The sequence below is a fragment of the Daucus carota genome, chromosome 2 (genome assembly GCF_001625215.2).
Source record: "Daucus carota subsp. sativus chromosome 2, DH1 v3.0, whole genome shotgun sequence".
NCBI lineage: Eukaryota > Viridiplantae > Streptophyta > Magnoliopsida > Apiales > Apiaceae > Daucus > Daucus carota.
In genome coordinates, this window is record NC_030382.2 from 33,849,673 (window position 1) to 33,871,113 (window position 21,441).

Here is a 21,441-nt window from a genome sequence, read left to right on the forward strand (position 1 = left end):
AGTTTTACGAAGGAATTGAGTGTCCAACAATTGAGGCTATGTTTCTCTCTGGTTTTAGGACCCCAATTATAAACAAATTAACTACTCTAGAGTCTAGTTAGTGATTGTAGTGAAATAGTTGTGCATTTTGAGAACAGAAGATGAAATGAAAAACTGTGCTCCTTTAGATTAATTTTAATAGATGGGGAGAAAAGGTAAAACGTAGATCTTTTTCGACTTTTAAGCTTGACTGCAATTTCAGAGTAAATTCTCGATAAAGGTTTCCTCGACTAGTTTAGACTTTACACAGTATAACTGTATAACCATGCACATTATCTTCCACAAGGTCAATTCACATCTGGATACACTAAGTTTAAATGAGCATCTTAGAACATTTTAACATAGTAATTTGAAACCATAAAACGATAATGCATGATTGACTTGTGTATAGTACTGATTTTGTTTGTTATTAATTCCTTAACATGTAGTGGGTCTGTTGGGTTCATTGATTTTCACAAGTGATTATGCATGCATATTGTAGTTGGGACTATCTTCCTTCATTCTGAATCTCTGTCCATGTGCTTATTCATTCATAATTGGCATCTATAACATGGAATATTATTATTACATGCTCTACAAGAGCAAATTCCAGAAATCATGACGTTAAAAAAATTAGTTTATATTTCTTTTATTGCTTCGTATGGATCATCGTTTATCGTAGAGTATCTTTTTCTGCCTCTTCAATATCTTACATGGTATTGAATCATTGTTTTAAAAATATAGCAGTCGTCAGCTAATTGACGTATAATGAGTTACATTACCTGGAAATCCTGAAATATGGATGGAGACGCAATAATCCATGAAACTTGTAATCCTGAGGTTGAACATCAGGAGCTCCATCTTTCCTCTGATCATCCATACATTTTCCAATACCTCTTTAACATTTACACACACTTTAACACTGCTTCCAAGTTTAGAAATAATAAAACAAGCTATATTTTGTAACAGTAGATCATCTTCTGCCACTGACACCCTGAGACTTTTTTCTAGCCAAAGTTTTTTCATTGCTCTAGCTACCCAGTTTTTGATATCTCCACAATAGATTGCTATGAGTATATTTTTTCCACAAGTTTTGTGGTGAGTTTATTGTTCTAGGACAAACAGTATTGCCTTCCTGAGTGGAAAATCTGGTTGCTGTTGAAAACAGGGTATTATTGCCTGTAATTCCGGCAAAGTCCATTCAGTATATACAAGTGTGATCCATGGAATAGCTTGGATATGATGATATCATCTTGGAGGGAGTTTATCCTTGTCTAGGCCTTGATTATTTTAAGCTTCTGGTGTATCTATAGAGACAATTTCCTGCAAATGCCGCAATACAAGAAGGTGGACTATCTGTATGCATGACAATCTTAATGGATATTGATGTACCTTAGTTTTTTAGAGGTTCTATCTAGGGCATTTTATTCTTTAGAGGTTCTATTGTTGTTTTAGTGGTAGAACTGTGGGGTGTGGATGTTCTTAGAAGTTGCTCCTTGAGGTTTTTAATGTACAGGAACACTTCGTAACATATAGCCAATTAGCCATGCAGCGGTCTAGGACCTGGGACTGGGAGTTCCTAGCAGTAATAATGATTATTGTGTCTGGGTGATCTAAGGAGTATCTCGTTCCTACCTTTTGATGTCAAATAATAGTCATGAATCCAAAAAAAGTTTTCGATATGTAATAAACATGTTAAAATGTGAAAATTATTATATTTATTAAATTTTAAAGTGTCACATCAGTGAGCATTTGATAAATGTGTAAGAAATTTGTATGCATGAAAATTAGTTAGTTTGTGCATAGTCTGTTGTGTGAAGTTGCTAAATGTCAAATAAATGAACTTATACATTGTGTTTTGTTGTGGCAAATATTATAAATGTGTTTCGAGTTTTTTTAAGTTTTAACGGGACCGATTTTTTTGAGACAGTATCCTGGTCAACAACCCCTCAGTTCCTTTTAGTTGTGTGCTAGATAATCAGCCCTGGTTAATATCAGAGGTCTCTCATAAAGTAAATTCTCAAGTTTTGTGTGCTGCTTCCAATTGTTAAACATTTCAATTTTGAGAGCTTGTGGTTTTGAAATCATAAAATTGTAGTTTCAGACCAATTAGATTTGTTGGTGCACCCATTTTTACTATTAGATCTGCGGTACATAGTTTGATTTGTTGGTGCACCTGTTTTTACTACTAAATCTAACGGTTGTTTGTATTGGATTTGTTGGTTTGAACCGAAGAAATCGACAATGTGTGATGATCCGAAACAACGAAACATGTAATTGATTGCTTGTCAAGGGAGATTGGCAAGCCTCACTGAACCAGCCGATTGAGGTGACACAAAGGTTGAGTTGTGACTTGCAAACAATGTAGATGAAAAGCACCATTAATTCTCCACCAAATTGATTCTTTTGAGTTTTGACAGTTAACAAACTATATTTTCTGCTGCACGGTTTTCTGATAGGCTCTATCACTCACTCATATATGTACCAAAGTTGATAAAGTAGAAAATGACATTTATATCTATATTAGTAGCATATTACAGCTTTGTGTAACCGGACTAGTGGAGCATACAGGTCGACCCTAGAGATTTGGGTGTCCTAGACGAATTTTGAAACAGTACTCTTATTTTTTAAGATCGCAAAGAAAAAATTTACAGACATTCAAATTATAGATTGACACGATCAAAAATATTGTTTTAAAATTAATAACACAATCAATTCAGATGCATGTAAATATATAAATGCATGAATTTATCATTATATACTATGCATAATTTTTTTTGATGCTCTCGAGATAGTGATGCCTGGGCATTCGTTTTGATCGCGTTAGCCAGGAGCCGGCCCTGCATACATGCAACTTGCTGCAAGCCTACAATATGAGTCAACACTCAACATTTGTCTATCAACTTGTTTGTTTTCATGCTATCCAGGTAATCCAGCTTGTGGAACACAACGAGTTAGATCAACTTGATCAACTAAATACATAAATAGAGACCCACTTAATACTTCTAATTGCTCACGCGTTTTCCAATCTCGTCGTTATTTTTGATAGCACGGCATAACACGCAGACACTTAATTATATCGTAACTCTTTTTAATTTAAACTCGATTCTGATTCTCTATAAAATTTAATTTTTTGCTCGGATTGTGATTGATGCAATTTTTTGGAAGACAACCTTGTCTTTTATATCTCTGTATATAATAATAATAAAAAAATACTTTGTCATCGACATGCTGTACATTTAATATGTAACAATTAACGAATATAATTAATCGGATAGAAAATCGTCTTCAAGAGAAATGTGTGTCATCCTCGCTCTCCGAATTCGATGATTCATCTTCGAGATCCTAACAAGCGAAAATAATGTCTAATAATCAGTTGAGTTGTGTAATAAACTTGAAATTAGATAATTTGAAGAAAATCCGACAGAACTAACCTCGTACTGATGCCTGCTACTGTGCTTGAAGCTGTTGCGGATTGATTGTACTATTCGGATCATGACATACATTGGGATTACGATTCCACTTGTTTTTGCAATGAGCAACTGCAATGATAGCAAATGAACAAACACATAAGTAAAGAATAAAGATCATAACGCAATTATGGTTGGACTAATTTTGAAGTTAGTGTAAAACACTAGTGATTAAAGTCACAACAAACAAAGTTTGGTGCTCACTGTAAGGAGTGTAAATGGGTAATCCTCTGTTTCACCCGTTAGCAAGGCTAGAAGATGTCTCATCAGCAGAATTAATGTGAACTGCAAAGTCGATAAATCATTGAAAGAATTAGTCAGAAACAGTACTTGAAAGCTGTTGTATCAGTACACAAGACTCCCGCATTAAGAACGTATTCTAGTTGTTGTGGTTTGGCTCCTTTTTGGTTTGAATTTAGGTACTGCACAATGCAGATGAACATGTATGTTTCTGAACAAACTATAAGAAAGTACATTTCTAGTGGTTGTAGGACCCTTGTAATACATTACTTATCATCTTTAGAAGCTAAAATGAATGAATTGTACATTTAGGGCACTCAGAATTATCTAATTATGCACTTTTCGTGTGTTCAGCTGGATGCCACAAAGTACACTACAGATCACCCACATATTTGAAAACTGTGTTTGTAACATAATCAAGATTCTCCAGTTATTTCAGACTCCACATAGCAATTAAAACCAATGACACTTTTAAGTCCACTGTCTACAACTAGATTGCATTTTTGTCAAAGTGTAGCAACCTAAAATTTCATAACTTTCACATTAGGGATTCCTGAATGCAACAACTGAGAAAGTTCTTCAAATTTTTTCGGAGAAAAAGAAAAACTTACAACGAGAGCAACTACTCTAAAGCAATTCCACCGTCTGTCGTCAGAGAAGCTTTCGCTTTCCAGCAACTCTTCTTCTTCTTCACCATCGGCTTCCAAATCTGGATTTTCTTGCGTCCTTTCCCTTCTCGGAACCTCTAAACTTCCTCTGTATTTTAATCAAAGTCACTTGTCAGATGGTCATTACTAAATTAAACTTTACTTTATAACTTATTAATTAATTTCAACATCTAAATTCAAGAGCCAACTAATTAAACCTGGTACTAAATGACAAATGAAATATCAAATGTTTTGCAATTTTTTTCCCAACTCGATATATGCTGTCCGGCATTCAAGCGCAGAACACTCGAACCCGACCCACGAATTTCTATACAGAAAAGGTCAGAAGTTCGGCCGGACACGTTTGGACCATATTAAGATGACAGCTACATCCTGGTGGCTGGTATTAGGAGTTGTAATTTGACTTGGTAAGATTTAAATTTTGAAACACTTCTGGCAACCATGCAGTACCTTTCTTTGAACCATATTAAAGGCAAAAAAATCAAGATTTTCCTCAGAGGATATCCTAGTAGCCATGAAGTCTGGGTCCAACATTAAACTCATTACAGGACTATTTTTATTCTTTATTTTGTTTGGTCATTTTGTATAGATATTTATGGTCGGGGACAAAAATAAATCTAACCAGAAAAAGCAATATAGTTTACTCATAAAACGACAAATAGTATCCAACACATCTAGAGAGGCCGTTTTCGTAGAAACGGAAAATCCAACTAGTAAATACGTGGTAGGAGGAAAGATCATAATACCTTATGGTAACAGCAGCCTCCAACAGCTTGGCTTTCTTGACAGGGGCAGTGTAGCCAGGTTCAAAGTTCTGTAAAATTGCAAAACGTCAGTTTCATTCTCATTAAATTGAATACATCACCAATTTCTACGTTACAAACTAAAAACTGCTCATATATAAAATCTGTATGAACAGAAATGATGTAAAATAAAATAATCTAGTTGACGTAACTTAAAATCATTGTCCCTGGATAAGAAGAATAACAACATGGTATGGTCCTTTTCTTTCATTATAAATCACAAAGTAGCTTCCCTTCTTTGTTTATCTTTATTTCATTTTCAAGAAAACGAAAGGCAAATTAATCATCTCTTCACCTTATGTAAAATAGCATCGCTAAGTTACGAATAGTATTAAACCAAGTTATAAAACATCTTCTTCTCGAACACCTTAAAATTTTAACTTATCAGTTATATTAATTAAAATTACGACTCCTTTACCAGCACATAAAATCAACTCATATATATTAATATCCGACAATTTTTTTCTATCACCTTAAAATTTTATACTACGAGTCTTAATAATCAGGATTAGATGAATGCAAAAAATAAAGGGTATGAATATTTTGAAGAAAATTGTTCATAGAAAACCAGAAAACACACAGTGTGTGGAATTCAAAGAAGAAGAAAGAGGACAGATTAAGAACCCAGTCAAGATACTCTGTTTTATTATCTTTGTCACTAAGCAAAACTCCAAGTTTCAGAAAAAGATTACTCATAACATACAAAACTGAATTGCTCAATAAGAGACGAACTGATAGTAAAACCGGAAACCACATATTGGAATTTGCAAACCTGTAGGCAAATTTCGCAAGTTGTATTGCCCTTTTCATCACACCACCTCTGTATGCAATCTCTATGTGCAAACTGCAAAATAATGATCAAGAGTTCAAGGAAGCTCTAAATGGAACATGATCAACATATCATGTATGATCATATGGAGAGAGAGAGAGAGAGAGAGAGAGAGAGAGAGAGAGAGGGAGAGGGAGAGGGAGAGGGAGAGGGAGAGAGAGAGGGAGAGAGAGAGAGAGAGCACACCTTAACAGAACCAGAGCAAGAACAGGGAGCTTCCAAGCTCTTGAAGCTCTCAAATTCAATCTCATGGCAAATTCTACAAAAGGGAATTCCAGAAGCTATTTCTGATTCTAATTCATCAACAAACAATACGACTTCTTTCTTCTCTCCCATGTATGTTTATATATATGAACAAAATTTTCTTCTCTGTTTTCAAATTTTCTTCCCTCGCCTGACCCTCCTCTGTTTCAGCTATGCAAGTTTGTTTTGGTTTGCTTTTCTTGGGAGTTATAGGACTTTAAACAAAAGTAAGCTATTATTCTGACATTCCAAAACTACCCTTTTGTTTTGAAACTCAATTTAATTTTTATTTATATAAAAATGGAAATGAGATGATTGTTTTATCCACTTCCTGACGTGGTATGCATGTCCCTTTGTTTTTAGTTTGTTTGACTTGATCATGTTTCATACGGCAATTACACGTGGTTAATAGGAATGGGTTGTCAAAAAAGTTACTTTTTTTAAGGATAGAATCTGTATGTGAGTGGCAAATGTCTAAAATTTTACAATACAAATGTGAGTGGCAAATGTCCAAAATTTTACAATACAAGCCTTTCAGTCGACCAGCAAATCTACTTGGTTTCTTCTACTCGGTTCTGTTCCAACGCCTTTCTAGGAATTTTGTTTTTGGTTTCTTGTTTGGAGTCGTATCTGCCCAAGAACAACCCAATCAGACTCACGTTCCTGTTTGAAAAATTATTTAAAAAATTTAAGTTTGATAGTAGACTCAACGATAATTTGATATATTTTATTTCAGTTTAAATCGAAATATGAATTGATTTTCATCTAATTAGGGCTGTAATTCGAAACGAGCCGGCCGAGTTTTGACCCGAGCCTAATTCGAGCCAAGTTTAATCGAGTCGAGTCGAGCCGAACCGGCTCGTTTAACTAATTGAGCCGAAATCTTTGCCCAAATTCGACTCGTTTAATTTCACGAGTCGAGTCGAATCAGCTCGTTTATCTAAACGAGCCGGGTTTCACGAGTCGAGCGAGCCAGCTCGTATAGTTTTACACCTAATTGAGCCTAAACCTCTACCCGAACTTGGCTCGTTTATTTTCACGAGTCGAGTCGAGCTGGCTCGTTTAAAACGAGTCGAGCGAGTTGGCTCGTATAGTTTTACACTTAATCGAGCCTAAACCTATACCCGAACTCGGCTCGTTTATTTTCACGAGTCGAGTCGAGCCGGCTCGTTTAACTAAACGAGCCGGAACCTTTGTTTGAATTCGCCTTGTTTAACGAGTCGAGTCGAGTCGAGCCTAGTTAAACGAGTTCCAGCCGGGCGAGCTCGCAAGTAGCCCGACTCGAATTGCAGCTCTACAACATACGGTTGTGACATGTATATTATATACAAAAGATAAAACTCGATAACGAGCTATAAATCAGGTTTTCGGGTTGTATTTTAGCCGGACTTAAAAAATTATTGATTTTTTATTTAAAGATGTAGATCGGGTTTTAATTTTGATGACCTAGCATGCCGGCTTTTATTCATGTTCCATTAATACGAATAATATCATCTGATGAGCACGATTTGATAATCGAGTTTATCCCCGAGATATTGAGGTTGCACTCTGACTCATCCAAGAAATATTAGAACAAATATTAATTTTAATATATTTACTATTCTTGAAGTAGCCGTCTCCATCATCGGATGGGCTTCCATTGGTTTTCACCGGTGGAGAGGCCTAAACTTTTTTGTTTGTTTTATCTTATTTGTTTTTTTTCAATAATCTTCCTCGTTGAGTAAGCTCATTTAGTTTGTTTTTTTAGATATACATCATTAGAGCTTCCGGTTTACTTTTTTATTCGATTCAAGCGGAGCTTACCGGATACGAGAGTTAATCATTCTTCTTGTGGTTTCGATTGTTAGATCTAAATTTTTTTCATTTCGTTTGTTTTCAGTTTGCCTTTATTTCGATTTGTGATTTGTATTTTCAGGTTGTTCTCTCCTGGTGAGAGCTTTGTTTTTCACTTCTTAATTGTAAGCGGGGTTTTGATTTGGTGATGAAAGTTTGTATGAAATCACAGTTTCGGTCGATAACTCAAACGATAGCTCTATCAGGGCATGATGAAGAGGGTACCAGTAATTCAACGAGAATGCATGAAGCGGGTACTTGTATTTGTATATACATTTTCCTCAAAATATCGTTTAATTGTCTATTTATGAGAACAGACGATTGTAATTTACTATTTGTTCGACTCGATCATTGATGTAGATGTCGCATGACTTTTTATTATTAGATTAACACATTTGTTTCAGAAAAAAGAAGAACATATACTAATTTTGTAAGATATATAAAACTAAATTGTCAAAAAAATAGTAATATTATCTCCGTAGATTTTGTAGATTCTTAACTAATTACCGTCCCACCCAAGAGTTTACATACCCTGTTAGCACATATTTTGAAATTCTTATAAGGTTTAGTTTCATAACGTTTTTTTAAATATTTTTTTATAAAAGTTTGAACGTCAAACTTTTATTTGGGAAAAAAGAATTTAAAAAAAATATATTACCATACTTTATAACAGTTTCAGAATGCGTGCCAAAAAGTAACGTAAAGAACCGGGTGGGACAGAGGGAATAGTTCATTTCATATTTAATTGATACAAATATAATTTTAGTAATGTATGACAACCAGATGTATTGAAATTTTCACTTCTGGTCATTGATAAATAAAAATATGCGCGTGTAATATATTTTTATTATATAATAATTTCTTCTATAATAAATGTAAATATATATATATATATATAAATATATTGATAAATTATAATAACTAGATTTAATCTCAATTTTGATCGCGTTTTAGTTGAGCTTTTTACTAGAATGTGCATTTTAAAAATTCAGGCTAAAATCGGTTTTCCACGTAATATTGAGCCGGGCTTTTTTTAGTCATAACTTTTTGTATATTTTAGATTGGATTGAGGGTTGAGCAAGGCGGAGTCAGAAATTTCATCTAGATTAGCTTCTTGGATTTTTTCTTAACTTGTAACTATAAAATGGTAATATCATAGTATCAATAAAAACTTATCTCACAATTATAATATTGAAAACAAAACACGATAAAATAAGATAATTTGATATCACCCGTACCACTGTGAAAACACGATAAAATAAGATAATTTGATATTGTGCAGAGTTGTTTTAACATGCATTATTGCTGAAAAACAGCGTTCTGCCGAGACGGTAAAAATAAGTAAATTCAAAATCAAACGAATTAGACGGTCAATCGAATTTTAGTGCTGCAATTTGCTTATTTTGATCAATTTGCAACACATTTCATTGATGGTAGACAAGTTTTAAAAGTTGTCATGATGAATCACATATGAAAATGTTCTCTCTCTTTTTTGTCGGGAGAATTTTGTTTCTTTAATAATACTTCGAACACTAAAATGGTTGCTCCATACATATGAAAGTACCAGTGAAAGTGAAGATCCGAATAGAAATGATATGAAAAAAATGGTCATAATTGAGACAGTCGTGACAATTCTAATTACTATAATGTTGATTATTTATTCGGTATCAAGAACATTTGAAATTTCATCTCTGATGAAACTTTTTTAGTTATGGATAAGAATGGTAACAGTTATTCCATATATTTGGATATCGAAAAGCATATTTTCGAGATTGATAATTAAACTCTAAGTTCAAAGGTATGTCTAAATTTGAATACTTAAACATATTTTAGGTATAATCAAAATGATTGTTTAAAACATATAATAATAAACCAACCCAAATCCCAATGACCAATCAAAAATTTTAATTTTTAAAATTTCGCTTCAATGGTTTGATATCCATTCGAGAAGTTAAAAATTTTATTAATCTATTTTGATTTTTAAAATTTGATTTCATAAATTATTTATGATTGTTTTAATAGAATTTATAATATTTAATTAATATATGATTATTTTTATACCTATTTAATTACATATGCATAATAAATTTGTTTAAATGAAAAAATTAATAATCATTTTTTTCTTATAAGTAGCTTCTTAATATTTTAAGTTAAAAGGACAACCTTATAATCTATCACAAACAAATATGTGCAGCATTATTTGATGTCCTCGTCAGTTTACGCACAAAATCTTCACATGAGCATCCCAGCTTATATATAATCCAAATGATTATTATTATTGCTAGTTTTATATTTCAAATTAAAGACAAAAAGTAAATGAAATCAAATTCATAATAAATAAAATATAGGCATACTGACCTGTATATTTTGATAAAGTAGAAACGTTGCCTAAATACAAACACAAAATGCTATAGCGTATATGTTCCCATTACATATATTTAGTTTCTAGTATCTGTGTTTTTTACCAATTCTTTCCTGTCATGTTCGCCAATTCGAGACAACTGAAAATGAGATGAAGAAAGGAATAGCAAAACCTACAAGTCTTCTTTGGCTACCATATCTAGAATCTAAAACAAAAACTCAGGACGCGTTGTGCATTTATAACCCACGTAGTTTAGACTTGGGAGCAAGTCAAAATCATTTTCCTGACCTCTAAGCTACAACTAGTCAACTAGCTTCTTCGCTTTTACATATAGAACTTCCGACGAGAGGGGGACTTTTAGCTCGCTCTTTACAAAATTTATATAATGTGCCTCCCTTGACGGAGCTGCCTTTTTTTCCATAAAAGTCGGTTTTTATTTTTTGGATCGATATATGTAAAAATATTTATAAAAAATTAATAATGATAACTTTTATTTGAGAGATTTTACTTTTTTTCCACACAATTTAATCACTTATAAATCTTAATTTACTTCTCACTTTTAATTCACTTCTTTATTTCAATGAAAAAGTATTTTTTAAAATTTACCCAAACGGCCACTATAACAACATTCTTTATATTATTTTTTATTTATATTTTATTAATACTTGAGAATAAAGTTGGAGAAAAGTTAAAAAAATTGAAGAGACATGAATATTATATTAATGATCAATAATAAGTCAAGAGTACGTATATACTCTTTTAAGAGGACTTTTGTATTTCTAAAGAGTTATTAGGAGCACTAAAATACTAATTTTTTACATTTTTTTGAATTTAACATAAAGTTAGAAGTTTGTTTGAAAATCCAACTTTCACTTTTAAAATCCGATCAATTATTATTTAATTTCTATAATATATAATATATACAACTGATGTAGAAGTTTAATTTTTAAGTTATACTTAATTATTAGGTATTATAAAAATCTGCTCATTATTTAATTTTAATTTCAAGAAAACTAAGAATAAATAGAATAACTCTAATTTTTTTCTATTTAAGCTTTTCCAACCATATAAACCCTTAGTTAAATATAGATGATAGTATTATAAATAAAAATTACGGAATTTGTCTAAAAAAATTAAAATAATAAGGTATTATTGTTAGTTATAATATTAGGTAACACATATTCACATTAGTCAAAAAACACGAATTTTTTATTTGATGTTGACTATATTTATCAAATCTTGAAAAAAATTCACAAAATTTGAAATTTCAAAAAAATATTTATTTATAATAATTGAAAATTATAATAATATATTAATTTTGAAATATAAACGCGTTACCCGTGTATAAAGATTTATACCTCAACAAAATTTATATATTATTTTATATCTCGTATGAGTATAACTCTCCTATATGAACGGGAAGACAGTTTTTGTGACTCCCACTTCAAAATTTCCGGAATTTAGGTATGAACTTCTCAAATATGAGGTGCCTATAATCTCCGTTCTGGCTTCTGATTTTTTAGATCATATAATCCGCATTCCTCATACGGAGATGTATTTTAATTTCTTATGTTGTCGAAAACAAATAATTGGATAACAATTATTTGGCAAATGCTCCATCCCGATCATATTGACTAATTTTTTGATCAAGTATAAAGAATAAATTTGTTGTTATTTTAAAAAATTAAAAATTACATTTTACAGTATATTGTATGTACTTTATAATGATATACATTTTTTTTATTTTTAAAATTTATATTATATGGATAAATTTAAGTTAAAATTTGATCAATTTAATCATTTAAAAATCAAACATACACTTAAAATAAAATGGGATTGAGGGAGTATATATTTACGTGACCCAACAAGCTACTTCTCCGCACGTCTAGGATTTTGGATTTCATCACTAAGATTCCGGGACCCGTATCTTCTTTTATTATTACAAAATTCTAGCGTGCCCGTTATTTGCAAGGAAGCAAGTAATAATAATAAAAAATTAACAGAAATTAGTATCGTATTTTACGATATTAAAAAATTGAGACTAAAAAGTTTCAAAATTTGATTACAGATCAATATTCCTTTGAAGACTTGGACATTATTTAAATCAAGTATTGAGAAATATATTTTTCAAAAAAATTATAAAATTTATTGGGACCAAGGACATTACAGAATGTCTTAACACTCCTGGAAAAGCTCGATTGCATGTAAAAACACTTTTATTTACTGTATAGGATATTATGGGGCCGTTTAGTCAACTTTAAAAAAATGATTTTCACTTAAAATAAAGAATTAGATGAGAAGTGAAAAGTAAATTAATTAAGTAAATTAATTAATAATGCGTTTGGAAACTAAATAGAAATTTTAAGAAAAAAATTAACATTCTCAAATTTTTAATTTTTCTTAACAATGTTTATACTTATTTATTTTATAAGATCAAAAAAAATAAAAGTCACAAACAACTTTTGTTTCTCTTTTAACAAGCCCGGGTCACGTAATCTTCGCAGCACTTCAAATATTGAGTACGTTAAAAATACCGAATGTCAAGGGCTTTTCGGTCCGAAACAATATCCGTTTACGGGCCCCATCTACAGAAAATACAGTCCATGATACTATAGCTATGTCTATCCCTTTCACACGTCCTACTTCTCGTCTTGATTATAAAAAACTATTTTCTCGTATCATGAAGTCATAAGTCATGACTCAGAATATAAAATATTTCAAATGATAGTGGATATTTAATTCAAGTTCTATCCATATATTAGGAGTAATAAAATAAGTAGTGACGGCGAGTACAATATTTTTAATTGTGTTTATCCTATCTTCCTCTCACAACCTTGTGCATGTCTCTATCTCTGCACATCTTTATCTAATTCTCATATATAATCTTCATATTAGTGGAGTACATAATAAATTTATTTTGTGTTGCTCCAAATGGCATCAAATTGATCTAATTAACTACTTTTTATCCATACTCTTTGTTTCGTCAATTTCATAACTTCGTAATAATTTGAGTTATCCTGGACAATCACTTTGAATTAAGAAGTATTTCTAACGTGTGTCCACACTAACAGCAATTTTTAGTTTATTTTAGTCAGTAAAGAATTTTGAACATCTACGAGGACATGAGAGCCACCAAAGATCCATCACCTAACTAAAAAACGATTGTTATTATGTTAATCAGTTGGTTGAATATGTGTGCTTCTGAACTGGGAGCTTAACTTATCATGCTCATACTTTGGCTCTTCTAAGTAAAACAAATGGCATCAAAGTAAGGCCAGAAAGCAACTGCTGACAATGCTACTCTTCCGATATGTACAAATACAATTCCACATAGGGCTGTTCACGAACCGAGCCGAGCCGAGTTTTGACCGAGTCGAGCCGAGCTTTAAATTTCGAACCGAGCCGAGCCGAGTTTTGACCGAGTCGAGCCGAGCTTTAAAATTTTTCCTATCGAGCCGAGCCGAGCCGAGCTTTCTTATCAAACAAAAAAGTGTGTTCGAGCTCGAGCTCGATAACTAACGAGCCGAACACGAGCTTGTTCACGAACAAATACGAGCCGAGTCAGAGAAAAATAAGGCCAAACCGCTACTTTACTCTTAAAATAGCAAGCCAAATAAAATTTTTAGCATGTTTTGATGGTACCATATTATAGTTGATATTCTCATGATCGATTTGATATATTATATGTTGAATTTGGCGTTTAATAACATATATATATTACGAAATTATTATGAAAATATTGCTTTTTTTCGAGCTTTAAAAAACCGAGCTCGAGCCGAACAAGTTCGAGCCGAGCTCGAGCCGAACATACTAAAAGCTCGGCTCGAGCTCGTTTTCTTAACGAACAATTTTTTGTGTTCGAGCTCGTTAACTTAACGAGCCGAGCCGAACGAGCTCTTAACGAGCCGAGCTCGAGCTTGTTCGCGAACAGCTCGGTTCGTTAAACAGCCCTAATTCCACATAATTGTCTTTACTTATTAATAGCCCTTTACAAAGCTCATATATATCAAGATTTCTTGAAATCCAAGCCTCAAAAATATCCAGATCCTCTATCCAGCCATACTTATATCTTACGTTTGCATGCAGAAGGTACTGAAAATTATGGTAACAGAAAAAATGATGAATGAGCAGAGGATATTAGTAGCTGCAGACGAAAGCGAAGAGAGCATGCTTGCTCTCTCATGGTGCCTCACCAACCTTTTCCTCGAAGAAACATTAATACTGTTATGGCCAGATTTGTCCCTGGTAATCTTATAGAGGGCGCGCCTTTCTCGGAGGTAATTCCGAGGGCGCGGCCTCTTGGCAGGGGGGAGCATGTCAGTGGAGTATCTTGGATAGCCATGGGAAGAAGACCAAGGGCGCGCCCTTGGCGGGGTGATCCCGTGGGCGCGGCCTTCGGATATTAGAAGACATGTCTGACCTGTTGAGACGACTCATGGGACAAGACATCGAAGATAAAGGGCGCGCCCTCAGGGGTCGCGCCCACATGTGGACGCATTGAATGAGAGGGCGTACCCCTTGGAGGTGTAACCTCTTTGAGAGGGCGTACCCCTTGGAGGTGTAACCTCTATGAGAGGTTTGACCTCTTTGAGAGGGCGTACCCCTTGGAGGTGTAACCTCTATGAGAGGCTTGACCATATTTGGCCACATTTGGCCACGTGAATTGGGAGAGGGCGCGCCCTCCGCGGGTAATCCGGGAGGCGCGGCCCTTTGTCTCAAGAGCACGATGTCACGTGTCTGAAGTGTGAAGAGAATGAGGAACAAGGGTCAAGGGCGCGCCCTCCGTGGTCGCGCCCACAGGTGATGAATGTGTGTGAGGTTGAGTGAGTCTCGATGACGACCCTTCCGAGGGATACGAAGATTTACCCTTCCGAGGGATATGAAGACTAGTGCCAGAGCTCATCTGGTAGTTATCAGGCTCATCTGGTAGTTCCCGGGTTACGTCCGGGCGTGATCTATAATCCCCAGTCCTGCTATCTGCCGGGTTGTCCTCGTGCGGGGGCCTGGGGTGATCATGGTTGTAGAAGGCCCTCAGGGGTAACACGAAGGCCGATCATATGTCCGGGTCCTGTATTCTGGTGAGTTAGTCCTCATTGGGGGACTGGGACGATCGTGTAACTTGGCTCCTCAATTGTCTTATCTCTTAGTGAGCACCTTCACTAGGGGGTAAGGACGCGTCCATACGCCTCATGGAAGTGGTTACGACTCTATCCGATGTCTCCTCCATGTTACGAAGAGTAGCGGTTAGTGTCACCTCTCGTAGTGGAGGTGATGCCGTATCCGTGATGTACTTGGACTAGGATTCTAAGGTAGTTGTCTCAAGGCTTACTTCTAACTGGAGTAGAACTCTAAGTGATAAGTCTCCGACCCACGGTTGGTCTTATCCCCAAGAGGCCTAGTCCTGATCAAACTAGGAGTCTTGGTTCTATAGAACTACGTACGGCTTGATCCCCTATATAAAGGGGTACGTAGGCACATCAAGGGGATATATCGAGAGTTGTGAGAACGAGAGCAGAAATATATTCCCTTGATCTCAGCCACCCTCAAACAAACAACCACCACTCTCCGGCGACCAAAACCACCGTCACGGATCTTGATTCCGGCCATGAACCTCATCTTTGTTGATTACCAAATTCCTCTATCAACAAATTGGCGCTAGAAGGAGGGGCTATTCAAGATCATCATCTTAAGAGGAAGAGATGTCACACGACGGAGATTCGCACGTAGAGGAGGATCGTTTTCCGGCAGGGCGATGGCTAGAGCACAAGAGAAGAGGAGACCTTCATCGGGAGTTTGAAGGAGGACGATCATCAACGAAATTCTAGGAGGTAACCTAATATGCGAACAAGGTATTCTGGACTGGGGAGTCGGTGAAGGATGCGATTTTCGGAGACCTAACACTTACGAAGAGGGTACGCCTCCCCCGGACCGAAGAACCTAGATGGAGGGAGTATGGACTTTTCCAAGCTTATACGGTGGCTTGGAAGTCGAGAAATGAAGCGAAAAGAAAGAAAATCAAGAGCGCCCTAGAGCGCCCTGGTAGCGCCCGGGGTCTGCCCATGTGGCGCGCCCGCGCCCGCAAGCGGCGCGCCCGCGCCCTGGGTGCGCCCTGAGAGCGCCCGCGCCCTGGAGCGGTGCGCCCGCGCCCTGGGTGCGCCCTGGGAGCGTCCTGGGAGCGCCCGCGCCCTGGAGCGGCGCGCCCGCGCCCTGGGTGCGCCCTGAGAGCGCCCGCGCCCTGGAGCGGCGCGCCCGCGCCCTGGGTGCGCCCTGGGAGCGCCTGCGCCCTGGAGCGGCGCGCCCGCGCCCTGGAGCGGCGCGCCCGCGCCCTGGGTGCGCCCCGGGAGCGTCCTGGGAGCGCCCGCGCCCTGGGTGCGCCCTGGTAGCGCGCCCGCGCTACTCCGATTGTGGAAAGTTTCGTTTTTTAGGTCCGTTTGGATTAGCTGCTGGCCCGTTCAACTTAGGGAACTTAAATATGAATTAAAGGAAGAAAAAGCCCTAAACACCTCCCCCGGGCAGGGTACACCTCCCCTTGACAGGGTACGCCTCCAAGTGATGTGGTGTTCAATTACCACCGCGAGGAACGAATTCCCTAACACCTTCGAAGAAGGCGCACCTCCGGATAAGATTCTCATAATGCTTTCGCATGTTATTGCTAACAAGTATGTTGTGGTTTGAGTCATTACGAGAAGGAGATCGCCTCCTTGGAAGCCTCAACGGTTTTCTAAAAGGGCGCGCCCTCCCCAGAGCAAGTAATTTGAGGTTCGCGAGAGGCGCATGTTGAAGGCCTGAACACATGTGGTGATATGAACGGGAAAGTTACGAAGGGCGAGTTATTGAGATGGAACCTAGCTCAAAAAGTCGTAGGAGTGCGCGCCTTCCCCTGACCGGGCACGCCCTCAGGTAATACTAGACTCCTTCGGTATTTGGTTCCCTAAGACTACTACATGTATAAATTCACAGGTAATATGGTGTTACCTTTAAGAGAAGTACACCTTTTCTCCGTGAGGAGTAGTCGCACTTTCCTCCAACAAGGCGCGCCCTCCTAAAGGGGTACGCCATATCCAACCAGTATTCTATCAGAGAACGAATTGCGCGCCTCCCTCTGACAGGGCGCGTCCTATGGTATGTCTGATGCATTAATTGCTTCATATGATATTGTGTGAAGACAAACATACTCAGGAAGGAGCTCACTAGTCTTGAGGAGGTCACGTCCCTCCCTAGGGCGCGCCCTCTCGGAAGTACTTATCACTCGAGAAAGCGCATGAGGGCGCGCCCCCAGGATAATAAGGTTGAGAAGGGAGATGCTTCAAAGACGCGCCTCCTCCTAGTTGGACGCACCCCGAGTTCCAAAGTCATGTTTCCAGGGTTGATAATTCGGGAGGACACGCCTTCCCCCTAACAGGGCACGTCATGAGGTAACACTGATCGTCATTATTAAGTGGTATACATGATTGAGTGCAGGTCAAGTCCGACATGCTAAAGGAGCTGTCCATCTTGATGAGAGCGCGTCCTCCGTTCTATATGAACGTAGCATGATACCTACAAGGTCTTTGACCATGATACACTTAAGGCCTTTCAAAAGTTGCCTAATTATCAATGACCAGCTCTGGGTGCTATGAATTTTAACCATTCATGATACGCTCTGGACACTATATTTGCGCGCTCTGGATCTTACATATCCATGATATGCTCTGGGTAACGCTTTATACTATTGATTCCCCATTAAGCTATGAGCTCTGGGACCCGTGCGATGCACCGGAGTTATATAAACCACGATAAGATTCGTGATGCCCCATATGGGATGATGTATGGACTGGGGAGTGGTCCTTTTGAATTTCTTAAGCAAGTGATTCACGCGTGAAAAAGTAAGGCTGCGCCAAAGGTCGCGCCCTCTACTTAATCCTTGGAAAAGATCAAAAGAGCCCATGTTACAAGTAAGGCTGCGCCCTCTGCTTAGGCAATTCTTTAGAAAAAGATAAAAAAGGGGGTCATATTATAACAAGGCGGCGCCGTTTTGTAAGTCGCGCCTTATATGTACTGTTCCTAGGTACCGTGGACACACTAAGGCTGAAAAACAGCCACCAACCTTCGCACCGCGAAGGCGCGCCCTTCTTTTGTTGAAGTTCATTGGCGCGAATGTTATGGTTGAATGTGTTCTTTGGAGGGAATAAGCGAAGCTGCGCCACTGTCAACGACAGATAGGTCGCGTCCCCTGTTTTCTTTTATAAAGATTGCTCATTACTTATGAACACATCATAAAGATGCGCCAGCCTCATGTCTAGCCACTTTGCTAAAATAATCAAAGATACCGACATTATATACTTGCAAGGTCTGTGTACAACCTGCATCTTGGAATGTCGAGGAATAATAGTGGCTTATGTCGCGCCTCTATGCGCGGACGCGCTTTCGGAAGAGGGTGTGTGGTATGGGGTAAAAATTTCCCTGATATCTCCAATATCAAGAAAATTTGGGGAGTACTTGTTATGGCCAGATTTGTCCCTGGTAATCTTATAGAGGGCGCGCCTTTCTCGGAGGTAATTCCGAGGGCGCGGCCTCTTGGCAGGGGGGAGCATGTCAGTGGAGTATCTTGGATAGCCATGGGAAGAAGACCAAGGGCGCGCCCTTGGCGGGGTGATCCCGTGGGCGCGGCCTTCGGATATTAGAAGACATGTCTGACCTGTTGAGACGACTCATGGGACAAGACATCGAAGATAAAGGGCGCGCCCTCAGGGGTCGCGCCCACATGTGGACGCATTGAATGAGAGGGCGTACCCCTTGGAGGTGTAACCTCTTTGAGAGGGCGTACCCCTTGGAGGTGTAACCTCTATGAGAGGTTTGACCTCTTTGAGAGGGCGTACCCCTTGGAGGTGTAACCTCTATGAGAGGCTTGACCATATTTGGCCACATTTGGCCACGTGAATTGGGAGAGGGCGCGCCCTCCGCGGGTAATCCGGGAGGCGCGGCCCTTTGTCTCAAGAGCACGATGTCACGTGTCTGAAGTGTGAAGAGAATGAGGAACAAGGGTCAAGGGCGCGCCCTCCGTGGTCGCGCCCACAGGTGATGAATGTGTGTGAGGTTGAGTGAGTCTCGATGACGACCCTTCCGAGGGATACGAAGATTTACCCTTCCGAGGGATATGAAGACTAGTGCCAGAGCTCATCTGGTAGTTATCAGGCTCATCTGGTAGTTCCCGGGTTACGTCCGGGCGTGATCTATAATCCCCAGTCCTGCTATCTGCCGGGTTGTCCTCGTGCGGGGGCCTGGGGTGATCATGGTTGTAGAAGGCCCTCAGGGGTAACACGAAGGCCGATCATATGTCCGGGTCCTGTATTCTGGTGAGTTAGTCCTCATTGGGGGACTGGGACGATCGTGTAACTTGGCTCCTCAATTGTCTTATCTCTTAGTGAGCACCTTCACTAGGGGGTAAGGACGCGTCCATACGCCTCATGGAAGTGGTTACGACTCTATCCGATGTCTCCTCCATGTTACGAAGAGTAGCGGTTAGTGTCACCTCTCGTAGTGGAGGTGATGCCGTATCCGTGATGTACTTGGACTAGGATTCTAAGGTAGTTGTCTCAAGGCTTACTTCTAACTGGAGTAGAACTCTAAGTGATAAGTCTCCGACCCACGGTTGGTCTTATCCCCAAGAGGCCTAGTCCTGATCAAACTAGGAGTCTTGGTTCTATAGAACTACGTACGGCTTGATCCCCTATATAAAGGGGTACGTAGGCACATCAAGGGGATATATCGAGAGTTGTGAGAACGAGAGCAGAAATATATTCCCTTGATCTCAGCCACCCTCAAACAAACAACCACCACTCTCCGGCGACCAAAACCACCGTCACGGATCTTGATTCCGGCCATGAACCTCATCTTTGTTGATTACCAAATTCCTCTATCAACAAATACTATCCTCTTTCTGCTATGTGTCAATCCTCCACCTGTTTATTCTTCCATCGGTGCCACAGGTACTGTAATAGATAATTCATTCGTGCACACCAAAATCTTCTTAACAGAAAATATTCGCTACAAGTCCTGCAAACCACCAGCTTTTATCGGTCACTATAAATCACCAGCTTGTAGTCTGAAATCAAAGTTTTCTGGAGCTGCACGCACACATTTTTTTTTATTGCGCTTTATAATTATAAAGCATTTTATTGTCAGGGTTCCTGTTTTCTGGAGATGTGGAAGCCATGGAAAATATGGAAAGGATTTGGCTATGTCAGTGATGCGCAGAGCTCAATCTATCTGCAGCAAGTTTAACAGCAACGTAAGCACGTCTATGTATGTTAAGGGATGAATACTCATACAGAACTTAATCTGCTCAACCAATTTTTTCAACAGTATTCATGAAAGGATTTGTACTAGTGTTTAGTGGCCGAAGACTAGTAAAATATCATTTTACTACCAATTAACAGGCTGTTGTAGACCAATTTTAAGCTCAAGCATATGTAATAATTAAGCATCAACAATGCCTTCTTATTTATAAAAACTTTGGGGAATTTATAGATTAAAGTGGAGACGAAAGCTGGAAGTGGAGATGCCAAAGAAGTGATATGTGCAACCGTCAAAAAACTTGAAGCAGATATGTTGGTCATCGGAAGCCATAACTATGGATTCCTCAAGAGGTATGTAAAACAGAGACCATTACTCAATTACAGGACTCTAGATTCAGGATTTTTGAGAGTCAGGTTATGTTTAGCTTTCCTAAATTATTGATTAAAGAATTCATGACAACAATAATATAACCCTACATAACTATATGCAGGACTCTTGTTGGAAGTGTGAGTAACTATTGCTCCAAGCATGTGAAGTGCCCGACCGTGGTTGTGAAGCAGCCAAAGAATGAAAAACTAGTAGAAATTTGAGTTGTAACTTGTTGCTGAAGTTGTTGCTCGGAAAAGACACGAGTGGTATGACGCTGGTTACAAGTACCAGAAACTTGGTGAAAGAGGATTAAACAACAGAAGCATGC

The 21,441-nt window shown here is 38.0% G+C and overlaps 2 protein-coding genes across 2 annotated transcripts; one reads left to right on the top strand and one right to left on the bottom strand.

The window, feature by feature from the left end:
* Positions 1-3,192: 3,192 nt before the first annotated feature.
* On the bottom strand, positions 3,193-6,469 carry LOC108207031 (uncharacterized). The gene is made up of 7 exons (XM_017377496.2): positions 6,215-6,469; positions 5,972-6,043; positions 5,143-5,210; positions 4,340-4,484; positions 3,693-3,773; positions 3,453-3,560; positions 3,193-3,363 (listed from the first exon to the last, which is right to left on the bottom strand). The coding sequence occupies exons 1-7, from the start codon at positions 6,362-6,364 to the stop codon at positions 3,307-3,309; spliced, it is 681 nt and encodes a 226-aa protein (XP_017232985.1). The 5' UTR covers positions 6,365-6,469; the 3' UTR covers positions 3,193-3,306.
* Positions 6,470-19,825: 13,356 nt separating this feature from the next.
* LOC108207408 (uncharacterized) lies at positions 19,826-21,441 on the top strand. Its single transcript, XM_064087207.1, has 3 exons — positions 19,826-20,736; positions 20,976-21,094; positions 21,235-21,441. Exons 1-3 carry the CDS (start codon positions 20,329-20,331, stop codon positions 21,332-21,334), a joined length of 627 nt encoding a protein of 208 aa, XP_063943277.1. The 5' UTR covers positions 19,826-20,328; the 3' UTR covers positions 21,335-21,441.

Bases quoted from the DNA above. Each gene is read 5' to 3' on its own strand.
- LOC108207031 (XM_017377496.2), bottom strand. From the start codon at position 6,364: ATGGGAGAGAAGAAAGAAGTCGTATTGTTTGTTGATGAATTAGAATCA. The intron at 6,044-6,214 runs GTGTGCTCTCTC...ATTATTTTGCAG, and splicing joins CTTGCTCTGGTTCTGTTAAG to TTTGCACATAGAGATTGCAT. The intron at 3,774-4,339 runs GTAAGTTTTTCT...TCGACTTTGCAG, and splicing joins TTAGAGTAGTTGCTCTCGTT to TTCACATTAATTCTGCTGAT.
- LOC108207408 (XM_064087207.1), top strand. From the start codon at position 20,329: ATGAACCTCATCTTTGTTGATTACCAAATTCCTCTATCAACAAATACT. The intron at 20,737-20,975 runs GTAAGCACGTCT...GGGAATTTATAG, and splicing joins GCAGCAAGTTTAACAGCAAC to ATTAAAGTGGAGACGAAAGC. The intron at 21,095-21,234 runs GTATGTAAAACA...AACTATATGCAG, and splicing joins AACTATGGATTCCTCAAGAG to GACTCTTGTTGGAAGTGTGA.